At 52.5% G+C, this 13,367-nt stretch overlaps 1 protein-coding gene across 2 annotated transcripts in view; it reads left to right on the top strand.

Moving 5' to 3' along the window:
* Positions 1–201: 201 nt before the first annotated feature.
* Positions 202–13,367, top strand: part of Tafa5 (TAFA chemokine like family member 5) — a 212,373-nt gene continuing 199,207 nt past the window's right edge. Inside the window, exon 1 of one of the 2 annotated variants that reach the window (XM_052748588.1) lies at positions 202–460. In XM_052748588.1, the coding sequence (XP_052604548.1) occupies positions 349–460 (112 nt within the window). In that variant the 5' untranslated portion in view covers positions 202–348. The remainder of the gene's footprint in view (positions 461–13,367) is intronic. The other variant, XM_052748589.1, reaches the window with a different exon arrangement.

A 13,367-nucleotide genomic window follows, 5' to 3' on the forward strand; every position in this document is an offset into this window, starting at 1 on the left:
GGGGCCCCGTCACGCCGGGCACGCGCTCCAGGCGCGCCCCTCGCACTGGTGACGGGGCGCGCCGAGCCGGGACGCGCAGCGACGCCCAGAGCCGCGGGCTGGCGTCCCCGGGCGGGCGAGCACGGGCGCGGGCGGCGCGGGCGCGGGCGCGACGCGGGGCGGGCGGCGCGGGGCGCAGTGGGCCGGGGCCCGGGCGCGGCGGCGGCAGCAAAGGAGCACGGAGACGAGGAGGAGGACGACGAGGAGGATGGCACGCGCGGGGCCCGCACGTGGAGGCCGGCGCGGGGGCGCGGGCAGGGCCGGCTGCTGAGACGCGCTGCTGCCCCCCGCGCGGGCACCGCGGCTTCAATGGCGCCATCGCCCAGGACCAGCAGCCGGCAAGATGCGACCGCCCTGCCCAGCATGTCCTCAACTTTTTGGGCGTTCATGATCCTGGCCAGCCTGCTCATCGCTTACTGCAGTGAGTACCGTGCACCCGGGCCCCAAACGGGCCTCAGATCCCCGGCTCGGCCCCTGCCCCAGCCCCGGCGGGGCGGCCCGCGTCGGTGCAGAGTTGCGAGCGCGTGGCGCGCGGTCCCGGGTCCTGGCCGCTGCTCCGCTGGCCCGGGAGGGCTGGGTGCAGGCGGCTCCGGGTTCCAGGCACTCCGCCGCCGGGCGCACCAGCCCGAGCGTGCTTCCGCGGACTCGCCAGCAGGGCCGGCGTCAGGCCCAAGCCGGCACGGCGCGTCCCTGCGCGGCGGTGCCCGCTGCCTACTGCCCGCCGTGCGGTCGCCGCTCTGGCCCAGGCTGGCGACCGAGCGGAACTGCGCGCGCTGAGCTTCCCGCCGGCGACACTCCCTCCGGGGACTTGTGGGGACGCGGCAGCCGAGCCCGAGCGGGACTCCTCCGGCGGGAGCGCGGCTTGGGTTCCGACGCGTGGCGGAGCTTCTGCCTTGCTGGGAAGCGGGCTCGCCAGACGCTTTCTGTAAAAGGAGAAGTAAGGGGACGGATGCCACTGGAGGGAAGGGCCCGCTACCGCTACGAGGGTGGTTTGGAGGAATGAATTGGCGACCCAGTGGGTCTGGCGAGGGCTGCAGAGGGAGGTGCGGGTTGGTCAGTGCCTGGTACTGGGCTCTGGAGCTGGGTTGGGCTGGGAGCCGGACGGTGAGTGGTGGTAGGTCGCATCTGGGAAACGATTATCTGAGTCCTGTACGTACAGATTTGGGGCTGGTGTAGGGTGGGAAGGCATTGTCCTGGCTGGTGCCTGGTGCCTGGTGCCTGTTGGTAGCTGGTGGGGTGGGTGGAGGCTGGTTAGCGTCCCGGGCACAGGCTCCGGTAGGGATGGGAGCTTGCCTGGTTACTGATTCTTGCCTTCCCGTCGTCTCTGAGGGCAGAAAGAACTAGTGCCAGGGAACACCTGTCATGGAAAATTGCCACAGGCAAGGAGGGGTGGTGATGAAAAAATATGGATTCTTTACAAAATTAAAATAAAATAAAAGACCATCATCAAGCGATTCCTCCCACTCCCCCCCCCCCCCCCCCCACACACACACAGCCATCACTAGAGCCTAGGGCCTCCTATCTCCCAATTCCAGCTCCTCCTGTCTCTGTAATGAGATTGCAGCGGCCTCGGAGACTCAAGTTATGGCCAAATTTGTCGTCAGAGTCCTGGGACAACTCTGCTTTGAGGATAGCTTAACCCCCAGCATGGAGGCGTCTTGAGGGAAATTCAAATAGGCCCAGAGCAGTAATTGCCCCAATTGTTTCAACCAGTCTGCGTCCCCCTGTGTTGCTGTGGCACCTCCCACTGAGGATCAGCAAGCCAGAGGATGGCTGCTGGTAGCGTTCTAACCTGGTTGCCCTAGCTGCCCTAGGAAAGGAGTATGATGGTGTGAGCCACAAGAGACTGCCCATTGCTTAGCCTTCTGCAGCCTGCTGGCTACTTTCAGGGGCTTCCCCAGGTACCCTTGAGCCTTGCTTTCTTAGTGATACAGGAGGAGTCAGGTAAACTCCAGAACTGGACAGGGGCTGCCAGATGGAATGCACTTGCCGGTGCTATCCCCCAAATGGCCCATTCAGCAGTCTCTGTGTGTGTTGGGGGTGGGGTTGGGGGCACAGGGAGCTGAAATCTGGAGCTGGCTGTACTTCCTGGGCAGGTTCTGTTGTTAACAGTATCCTTGGGTCAGCATGAGAGTCCAGAGCTACAGACTGGGTGGGTAGAGGCAGTTCTGCCAGGGGGAAAAGGACGGCTATCCACCGCTGCTAAGTGAGTGACAACCCAGCTCTTGACCAACACTCTGCACTTCAGCATGCCACCAAGCTGTGCCTTGTATTCCACTCACAGCCAGTATAGCCTCTGTCCCTCGTCTTCCAGCCCGCAGTGTGAATCAAAACGTGTCCTTACTTCTTCATCCCCTTGATCTGACTGGAGGGACGGAGTCTCATACACGCTGAGAAAGGGCAGGAGGGCCAGCTTCACCCTCCTCGTCTTTAGCAGGCCTCCCTTCCATCCTGAAAGTTCGTTCTCCACTACAAGGGCATTTGGTAAGATTGTCTTATCCAAAAGAGCAGGAGCCCTTAATAGCAGAGCTTTGAGCAGCCACATTTTGATGGCTGTTTCCATCTCCTCGTAATGGAATAATTGACACTAAGCTAACGTTTTTCAGACACACCCCATTACACCAGAAATGCAGTTGGAGAAATTAAAACATTTCTCTAAAATACAATATAACATCATAATAATTTATAGCTGGGAACTGCAATCCTGGGGGGAAAAGAATATTCCATTTTTCTTAGCATGGAAAATGATAATTAAATAGTTCCTGTGATTTCCAACCTCTCTTTCAACATATCTAGGATGAAGGATAGTTAGCATCCTTGTGTGCAAGATGTTTCAGTAAGGACTTTTATTACCCTAAGCGTCTTTTTGCTACAGAGCAGATACATTTGCGAAGCTGCTTGTCCATCTTTTAGGGCTCAGTGATGTAGCCTACGGTGTGTATGTTTCTCTGTAACACACATGCTGCTCACTTCCTGGCACTAATCGGAGGAAACTGGATTATTTCCTGGCCTGGTTTCTGTTGGGGGATTCAACAGTTCTTGCCCATTGGATGGCCTTAGCTAGGCGCTTGAGATTCATATTAAGGAGGTGGGCTCCACCCTCTGGCTAGAGAAAGACCTGCAGTCCACCAATTAGGCTGGTTGCTATGGTGACTCAGATTTGTCATTTTTCAGGGATTGGGGAAGAATTGCCAGGAAAAGAGAGAGAGAGAGAGAGAGAGAGAGAGAACCCCATGAGGCTGCCTTTAAAATGGGTGCTCTAGTTCATGTGTGCTAAATGTTACTTGTAAGGTCCACTTCGTAAGCAAGCACCCAGTGTGCTTACCAAGGGCTCCCGGTAAAGTTAGGTGATGGCTGTTGTGAGGAAGGGGCAAGTGCTTTATTCTGGGGCTTGGGAAACTCCTCAGAGTGTGGTTTGGAAGGGCTGAAGTGTTTGAATTGCTCCAGTGTGTGGAGCAGGAAGGTCAGCCGGCCAGACGCCGCCGTTGTTGAATGAGGTAGGACCTGGGGCTGGTGTGCCGTGTACCATGCTTGCACCAAAGAGTTCTTCGTTCCACACTGGCTTGTGGCATGTTTTGGATAATAACAACAAGGAGCATGGAGAAAATGATGAGCCTTGTGACACTGAGCCTTGACTTTGGTACTTGGGAGCAGCGTTCAGTTCTGGAATAAAGGAGACTGCTTTAGCATAGATGGCAAGTTCCGTCTTCAGAGCCTCGTGGTGGACAGACGCTCCTGGCATGTAAATGCCATAAGAATGGCCTCATTTCAGAGCACTGGGGAGTCCAGTGGAGGAGAGGCATGGGGGCTGCCTGTTTAACATAGTTTTTTTTTTTTTTTCAAATAAATCCTGTTAAAATTGAATTGTGCCGTTCAGTTAAATCTCACGGCCGCAGCTGCGAATAGAAGAAATTACAAACAAGTTTTGAATTGTTTTTAATCCATTAGAATACTAACCGACCGTAGGCACTTTGATGGTCCCCAACATGCATTTCCTTTACAAATACAATTTGTGGCATATTTAGTGGAGATGACAATGTGCTGTATTCCTGCTGATCAAATGTGGCTTCTGGAGTTCTCAAAAATACCAGAGGCTTCAGGAAGTGATGCCTTTCAGGAGTCAGTCAGGCGCTTGCATTCTCTCTCTCTCTCTCTCTCTCTCTCTCTCTCTCTCTCTCTCTCTCTCCCTCCCCTCTCTCGCCCCTCTCTCCTTCCCTCTCCCCTCTCCCCCTCCCTGTTTTTTTTTTTTTTTTTGATGAATGTCCTAGGGTGAAATGTGCTTTTCTTTCAGCCACGTAATTTAATGGTAAACCGTTTTCCCTAGCTGCATTCAGAGCCCCAGGAGGAAGGAGGCAGAGGTAGTTTGCCTCCTCCGAGGGTTTTCTGTTTAGAAACCTGCAAGAAGCGACTTGGACTTGACTATCCATCTCCTTCTTTTCAGAGCCAGGGCTGTTCCTGGGCAGAGGGTCTGGACCACCCCTGCCCTTCCCTCAACCTCTCCTTGAGGCCAGTGTCTACTGCCTTCTTTACACTTCCACACTGGTCTGGCTTCTTGCTCCCACCAACTGTGAGCTATCTGGACTTCAATGAGGTCAGAGGCAACCAGAACCAGAAGAGAGCTTGACTAGACAACACTCCTCCCTGCTAAATTCTCAGACCTGGACTTGCTTCTATACCCAGGGCATAAAATATGTAGATCAACTTCTGTGATGTGAAAGTACTTTCAGGTGACTTTATGGGCGTAATTATGGGGGAATGTTATGATAATGCTGCAGTAGAAGAGGGGAAAAAAAGCAAAACATTAAAATCCCCATTTCTTTATATAGCTCGGCAGCTGCCTCTTTAAAAGACCTCATTTTTGCTTTAAAACTTGGTGTGCTGGAGTTAATGACCTCTACAGATTGCCACCTGTCACCCAGGCCTACAGTGACGCCCAGCCCCTGAGATCAGGGCAGGAGTGGATGGGCAGTACCCTGGCTAGAATCTAGGCATGGCTGCTGAGAGCTCCCAGCTGCTTCTAGGTATGTGTCACTAGCCACTGGCTCAAGGCCTGTGAGGGGCAGGAGCTGAACTGGTTGGGGTTCCACCTTCCTTCCTAAAGGCTCACTTCCATTTACCAGTACCTCTGAGCTGCCTTGGGGATTTCTGTGAGCTGGGGTCTCTATGCAGGCTGCTGGCATCCCCTGAATGTTACTGACCCCTCCTCCCTTCAGATGTCTCTGCTCCAGAGTGCACCAGCTAAATGCAACAGCAGCTAGTGTGAGCTATCCTGGAGCTGAACTATCCTGGCTTAGACTTAGCGTTGGCAGGGAGTCTGGGTGACTGTTCTGGGAGGTAAGTGGGGCTCCTTTGGGATCTTGCCCACCCACATTCTGGGAAGCCAAGCCCCAACTTAGCAGACCCTGCCACTGAGGATGGTGAATGGCAGGACACCCTTGTTGCTCTGTGGTTTGTCTCCCCTTTGCAAAAGACCTGTCCCTGGACTCACCTTCCAGGCTTCACAAGGGAGGCCAGAGTGGTGTGTGAATCTGGAGATGGAGCCTCTGGCATGTGCGTTTGGTGTGTGCTGGGAAACTTCAGCCCTGTGCCAGGCTGTGGAGGACAGAAGTAGACGAGATGACTGCTGTCCTAGAGCTGACATCACAGTGGGAAGGCAGGCAGTCTACACAGAGGAAAGACTGGAGAGAGCTGGGAGAGGCTCCCTGTCTACCACTGCAATCTCTAGGGTCCTTGGGCTGTCTCTTCTCACCACCTACCACCCTGTACTGGGCACAGAGGTGCCACCCCATCCGTGTTGGGGTTAGCCAGTGGCCCCTCACAGTCGGCCTGCTTGTTTGGGCTTTGTTTGCAGAATGAGAGCCAGGGAGGGCTATGACAAGCAGATGGGGCAATCTAGCCCTCAGGGTCCCTGATGTCAAGAGGATTGTCACAAGGAATAGGATGTCCAGAGTGAAGAACCAGTTGATCATGGCTCTGGGGCATGGGTGCTGTTCTCTGAATACGTATGAAACAAAACATGGAATGCTCAGCCTGTACGCCTGTTGAGGCAGGAGAATCTGATTCCAAGTTCAAGGTCAACCCAGACAACTTAGTGAGATCCTGACTCATAATAAAGAGGTAAAGAGGTCTTGAGACTCACAGCTCAGGGGTAGAGTGTTTGCTTAGCACGGCACAAGGCCCTGATTTCTATCTCTCGGTTGCAAAGAAAACCCCAAACCACAAAGAAGCCAACCCTTCAGGTAGGCTGTAACAAGCTGCTTGTGTTTGTCTTTCATGCTGTGGAAGACACACAGACAGATAGACAGACAGACAGATAGACACACATATGCACACATGCACGCGCGTGCGCGCGCGCACACACACACAAACACACACACACACACTCACACACACACACACACACACTCACACACAGAGCCACCCACTGCTGCTCTCCCAGTCGTATCCTGGAGCCTGAGTCTGCTTGCTAAGTCTGTCGGAGTCTGTCTGCATCCCTTGCGATCTTGGGATGCAGGGATTCGGGGTGCGCGTTGCTGGTCTACCTGATTATAAGTCTCAGCTCCTTCTCAGATGGCCATCTCTTTTAACTCTCTATAGGCCAAGAGCTCCCAACAAGTGGTCCCACTCACAGGAAGCCTTGCCTGTTAGTCCCGGAGGCCCTGCCCCTCTCTTCTCCCCAGATTTCTCCAAACAGCTCTTCCTCCTTTATGCTTGGCGTCACCCTTGCTCTGTGTAGAAAGAATAAACAGCATTTTCCCAGAGCCCTGCAGGTGCTTCCCTGCCTTCTGCCTATGTTTGCAAAGATAGAAAAGTCCAGAGAAGGTGGCATTTCTACCTCACCACAGCCGGTAAGCTGGAGGGAAGCGATTGAAGTAACTGGATAGTCCTGCATCAGGATCAGCTGTTATCTTCCTATGGCTTGGGAAGGGCTGGAAGGACTGGATGACACTGTGGATAAGTGGGTGTGTCTGTAGAGCAGAGAGCTCGGCCACAGGACTAAGGGTGGTGCTGAGGTGCAGCAATGGGATCTCGGGACTGGGGTGGACAGGGGGAGAGGCTGGAGACTGAAAACAGGCCCTGGCTGGAGCAGAGAACCATTGTCTTCTGCAAAGGGACTGAGCCTTTCAGATCCCTGAAGACCCATGGTTCTGACAGTTTTATTGAAAGAAAAGCAAATGGTGACATTCCTGACCTATGCTCACTCTTTTAAAAAGTGTACCTGGGGGTAGAGCGGGTCTTCTCAGGGTGCCAGAATAGAAGGCTCTTCACCCTCAGGTGAGTTCCTCATTTGCTTGGCTCTAGCAATCAGCATATCTTTGTCATCTCTGAGGATTTTTCTTTGCTCTGTTTTCACTCTGGGTCAGTTTCTCAAGGGCATCATAGGCACCTGGATCATCTCAGTGCACTGGAGAGTATGAACAGCATCTCCCCCTACGCACACTGCCATAGCCCCCTTTCCCAGTTGTGATGACCAAAGGTGTCCCCAGCCACTTGTCCCTTGGAGACTGAATTGAATGCTCATGAGTTTCCTGCCTGTGGGTCCCCAGTGGACAGGAAAGTGCAGGCATCTCTCAGCTTGTGGGATTGAGACTTCAGAGTTCTGGACTACTGACAAGGGGTGAGGCTGAGAACCCTTCTGAGCTGCACAGCCTGTTTGGGGTCCGAGGGTGTCCCCCTGCAGGGGCCTGGTAGGGCTTTCCCCTGCCCAGAAGGCTTGCGTGGGCTTTGTGGATGCTGTGAGGCCTCTTCCTGGCTGCCTGTGCTGTTGGAACCACTTTCTGCTACAGGGAAGGTGTCTCCACACGTTCTCTCAGCTGCTGTTTTCCAGAGCTGGGACCAGCGTGTTTTGAAGGTTGCTTGCAGACTCCTCTCCGAGTCTTCATTTTCTGTAGCTATCACACACGAAGCCGTAGTGCTGATGGTGATGAAGCCATTTAGAGGCAATCAAACATCCCGGGTCCAGCGTAGCGACAGAGGAGCCCATCAACCCTTCTTCATCCACCCACTTGCTTAATTATGCTCTTCTCTCTTGGAGGCAGCCCAGTTCCCACGTGTGATTTCACAGTGTTCTGGGGTGTCTGGAGTCCGTCCTTTCCTCTGTGGGAAGTTCTGACCCTGCCTGTGGCAGCTTGGCTGCTTCGTTTCAGTGTCTGGGAAGCTGTGGCCTGAGACTACATCATGGGGATGGAGAGCATTCGTGGTTCTGTTCCAATCTGCCCCTACTCCAGCCCCTGGTCACTCTGCCCTGGTTAGGTACAGCCTCCCTCAGGTGCTCTGCAGGGACTCAGACCCATTCATACCTGAGTGTCCTCTCTCTGCCAATATGCTCTTTCCTTGTGGACACTTGGGTTGGGATTTCTGTGTTTCTGTATCTCAAAGGCAAACATGACCCTTTCTGGTTTCCTGTTATACATGGGATGGCCACAGATGTCCTATGGGAGAACTGATACGTGTGTTCCGGTGTGGTGACCAGCACTACACACACACACACACTCACAGTCACCTGCAGTCCCCAGATCATCTACCAGAACTGTATATCTCTGCCTCATGTGTCCCATGGGAGAACTGAGATGTGTGTCCTGATGTTGTGACCAGCTTCACTCACTCACTCACTCACTCACTCACTCACTCACTCACTCACTCACAGTTACCTTTAGTCCCTCTATCATCTGAGGGAACTACACATCCCAGCTCTTCCTCCTTGATAGTGTGTAATAAACAAAATCTGTCTTCTGGGTCTCCAACCGCAGTAGCCTCTGGAGACCCCAGGTTGATAGAACAAGGGGAAACAAAGGCTGGACTATTCTTATAGGTTCCTCAAGGTTCATCCATTAATCTGTCCTTCACCCAGTAAGGCAAGGAACTGTGAGTGTGGCCCAAGAGAGGGCGTCATGAAAGCCAATTAGGAGGCGGTAGAGATAGACCCCAGGACTCTTGATCCTTTGCACTAGGCCTTCCATGGTCAGTGTCACTTGACTACTGTTCATGTCACACCCCAAGCAAGAGTCTACCTTCCTTCTTTGGGTCCTGGTTCCCCTGCTTGAAATGGATGGTAGTAACTGACCTCCGGGCCTGAGATTTTACCACGAGTGGATTGGAGATGTCTCACTTGGACCTACAGAGTCTGTCTGCAGTCTCGGAATCAAGGTGGAAGGCCACAGCATGCAGCCACGAGACCCCCCTCCCATACTCTGGCATTCTCCCTTGTCCTTGACCAACACAAGGCTGTAGTGACAACTGCTTACTTTTGGCATTAGCCAGGTAGCCTATGGGAATGTACCTGTCATTCACTCAGTGAAGCTGATTATTTCCCAATGAATATCTCTGCTGTGTTTCACTTTGATGATTCAAAATGACCTCCAGAGGACATGGCAAGTATCTCTGGGGGGGGTGGGGGGTGGGTCCTGGGCATCCACTGATCTCCAAGTTTGTTGCTGAGGTGGGCATTCCTGGAAGGGTGATGGTGGCTATTCCCCCAAGGTTGTTGCTGAGGTGGGCATGTCTGAAAGGCTGATGGTGGCTGGCTGGATTATGTGCTCTATGTCTGAAAGATTGGCATGTGAGTCATAGAGTTCTCAACTGGTTCCTATCCACCCTTGGCCACTTCTTTGGTAACAGTATACAGTAGCACACCTCAGAACCCTCCCAGGAGCTTCCTTATGCCATCAGGGATTTGGGAAGGCAGTTGAAGACCAGGCCTGTATGTATGTATAGGCTGAGGTGTATCTGGTACCTGAAGCATTTGCAGTGAGAAGAATTGCGGGGTGATAGATGCTTAAGGTCATGCTGGAGACAGCCCAGAAAGTCAGTCTCATTGTTACTTGGTTAAAAGATGGCTCTTTCCTTAAGTGGCACTGTCCCCTGTCACCTGCACTTGGACATTCCCTCATCCCAGGTCAGCTAACCTAGAGCCTCAGAACAGCTGGTCCACACCCTTCACACATCTTGTCCTTTATTCAACCCTCCAGAGGCCTAGGACAGGTGTGGCCACAGCTCCTGCCTGAATTTCTCCCCTTCCTTGTTCAGCCCCTCTTCCCCTCTTCACTAATGTTTGGATCCTTAGAGAGCCTAGGTTGAACTGAAGGAAGTTTCTGTACTGGGCACGGCCACTCTTAGCTCTCAGAGGAGCTCAGGTCTGGCCCCTGCCTGGGAAGGCAAAGGCAGGGCCCGTACAGCACAGGCTTTCCAGTGCATCTTCCTGCCCTTCAATTGTACTTACCACCTCTGTACGAGCCCCAGCCCCCTGTGGTGCTCAGCAGAAATGGAAATACGAGGACAGCCATGTCTGCTGCTCTCAGGAAGCTCCAGTTTCCAGGCAGCTTAACCCCAGCACAAGGTTTGGGGTGGAGAGGAGAGGGTTTTAAAGGTGGAGGGGCTTCCAGGGTAAGCTCTGCTGGCCTTACAGTCTTGTCCCTGCCACCGAAGCATCTTAGAGACACAGTGTGTGTCTGGTGGGAGGTGCTTGCCTGAAAGCCCCTCTCTGAGGTGTCTATTAGACTCAGGGCGAGGCTGTGGATGGGCTGAGCTGACTGCCCTTCAGAAGTGTAGATAAACAAAGTTGAAGGTGCTTCCAGCCTCTACCTGGGAACCCTCACGAGTCCCAGAACATCTGATGAAGTGTGGTGATGGGCAACTCAATTCATTGAGGAACTTTCTGTGTGTGTGTGTCTCTGTGTGTGTGTGTGTGTGTGTGTGTGTGTGTGTGTGTGTGTGTGTGTGTGTGTGTAAGGCCTCCTAGGTTGGTTGGAACATTTCTTGATTGTCTCTGCTCGCCTTCCAGGCATCTCAGCCAGCATACCTGGTACCTATGCACCATACCCCAGCTGGTAGATGGCTTCTGAGGAATTTCTCAGGAAACAGAATTGAGGCGGTGCAGATGTAGGTTCTAGGGTCTGGGGACTTTGGGACACCCTGTTAATTTCACTGAATGACCTCATCCACCATATGTTTTAGATCTTGAGCTTCGAGTGGGAGGAACTATTAACCCCACAGAGGCCTCTCCTAGTCTCATCATTGACAGCCATGACCCAATTGTTATCTGCCTCCTGAAGGTTAGGAAGGGCCATGCCTATGTTTTGTCCACGAATTTCTTTCTTCATTTCAAAAGCCACTGGGTAGCAAGACAACAGAAGGTTTTTTTTTTTTCTGGCCTGACTGACCTAAGAATAGATTTTAAAACCCTGTTAATGTTTGGGCTGCTATGAAACATCCAGACTGAGTCAGAAAGGAATAGATGTGGCTTGTCTTGTATCTGCCACACATTTGATTATATTGAACACCCAAGTAAGCCGGTTTAGGGGAGCCTCAGAGCCTGGAGCCTGAATCTGGGTGGCTCATTTTATGGGATATTGGAGCAGTCTTTGGAGGTCTCCAGAGGCTCTTTGCTATGCTGGTTTTTATCAGATAAAATGCTAACAACTCCAGAGGATTCTTAAATGCTGTGTGGTCCCATGCTAGTGGCCTTCCATCCAGAGAAATATGTTCACCCTGGTTTAAATGACATCTCTCCTGTAGCATTTTGCCACGTGATGGCATATCCTAAATCAAGTGAAATGGGTTCATTAATTGGTGCTAATTTATGTTTCTCAGCTCCCCTGCAATGGTGGCTGAAAGAGCCAGGCAGAGTCGTCTGTAGTCTGCGGCATAGCTGTTCCCACTCTTTTTGCCCTTTTCCTCACTGGCTCGTTTCTGGGAAGGAGCTGCTGGCTGGCTGTGGAGAGATGAGTAGGAGGCTTCCTCTGTTTCCCACCAATTGTCTTCATCTGTGAGGGACATGGGGGCTTGGCCTGGGCAAAGCTCTCAGCTTCTTTGGGACTGATGATGTGTAGAATTCTATCCTTGGTGAAACACCTTTGAGTCTGAAACTCCACACAAAGCTAAGTGTATGGAATCTCCAGTTACAGACCCAGAAGACAGATGTCTTCCCTCTGGGAACCTGAGGGACCCACTGGGGTTGATTCTGAATGGAGGACTTGGCTGCTGGAGCTGTTGTAGATAATGAACTTGGAGAAGTTTCTGAAGGCCAGGGCTTGGAATCCTGAGCTCCCTGGACTAAGAAAATCACCCTAACAGGTGAGTACACACACTGGGACTTTGGAATTGTGTGGTCAGCAGGTCCAATGCCTCTGGCATTTTTCCTGTTTCAAGACGTGGGCTACTGACCCATAGAGAGGTGGAGTTTCTCTCAGGAGACCACATTTGGGTCCGAATCCAGGCCCTTCCTGAGCACAGCAACATACTCTCTCGCTTCCCTTTTTGCCCTGATGTTCCAGAATGGAGCAGAAGCCATTTGTAAAGTCACTCCGAAAGCCTCAGAGTCTTCAGTGAGTGTCAGGACATTGAACAGATCTCAGTCACCAGCCTCTCCTCAGGTGGCCATGTGGTTTCTCTGGAATCCAGAAGTAGCCAGAATGCTCTGAGAGATGAAAGCATGCCTGTGTCAGGTGACCTGGAACACATGGGACAATGACTCTGGAGGACAAATCCAGGGCTGGCTGATCCTACCTATGCTGAACAGAACAGTGGTGCATGTGGGGGGAACCAGCCTGCCCATGGCTTCTCTATTCTTGCCACATGAAGTGTATGTTGTAACTAAACAAACATGAATTAAAAAAACAAAAAATCCTGCAGTTTTGTAAATAGCCCCCTAGGTGCCTGCCAGCATCCAACTATTCCTAGGGAATGTGACTCAGGGGTTCCCTGTCTAATCTGCCACCATTGCCACACTGATTGTGGAAGCTGGATTTGCTTTCTGCTGTGTTCTTACCTGGATTTCTACCTGGCTTGTATGTACATGTGACTCTCTGTTGACTGTGCACCTCTATCTTGGTGTCTGAAGCCTCTGCCTAGGACCTACAAGGGAGGCTGTCTGCAAATTTTAACAGTACCCACAGTCTGAGGCTGTGGGACCTGAGTATACTCCTCACTTAAAACCAATGCACTCTCATGTACCCATGCACGATCCTTCACCAGGAGGTCACAGAGATCATTGGCATAATAGAACACGTCTTGGAAGACGTGACAGCTGCCACTCAATGATGGAGCATGAGGTGGGATTTGAGGAGAAGTGGACAGGGTCAAGAGGGAAGTCCACTTACCTCTGATGATCGACAGGAATGGGGACAAAGACCTTGAGAGAAAAGGCAGCTGGGCTGGTGTGGTGTGATGTGGGGCTTGGAGAGCCTCTGAGCTCAGCTTACCTAAGCAGAACTCCCTGAGAAGCCCTGGCTCCCAGGTCACAGCCCAGGAAGACCTAGAGTCCATTCAGTCCTTTCCTTCCCCATCTTTTCTACTCATAAAACATTTGATAGCTGTAGACTGTATGGAGT

This window comes from Peromyscus californicus, unplaced genomic scaffold (genome assembly GCF_007827085.1).
Source record: "Peromyscus californicus insignis strain IS unplaced genomic scaffold, ASM782708v3 Scaffold_20__1_contigs__length_68692818, whole genome shotgun sequence".
NCBI classification, from domain to species: domain Eukaryota; kingdom Metazoa; phylum Chordata; class Mammalia; order Rodentia; family Cricetidae; genus Peromyscus; species Peromyscus californicus.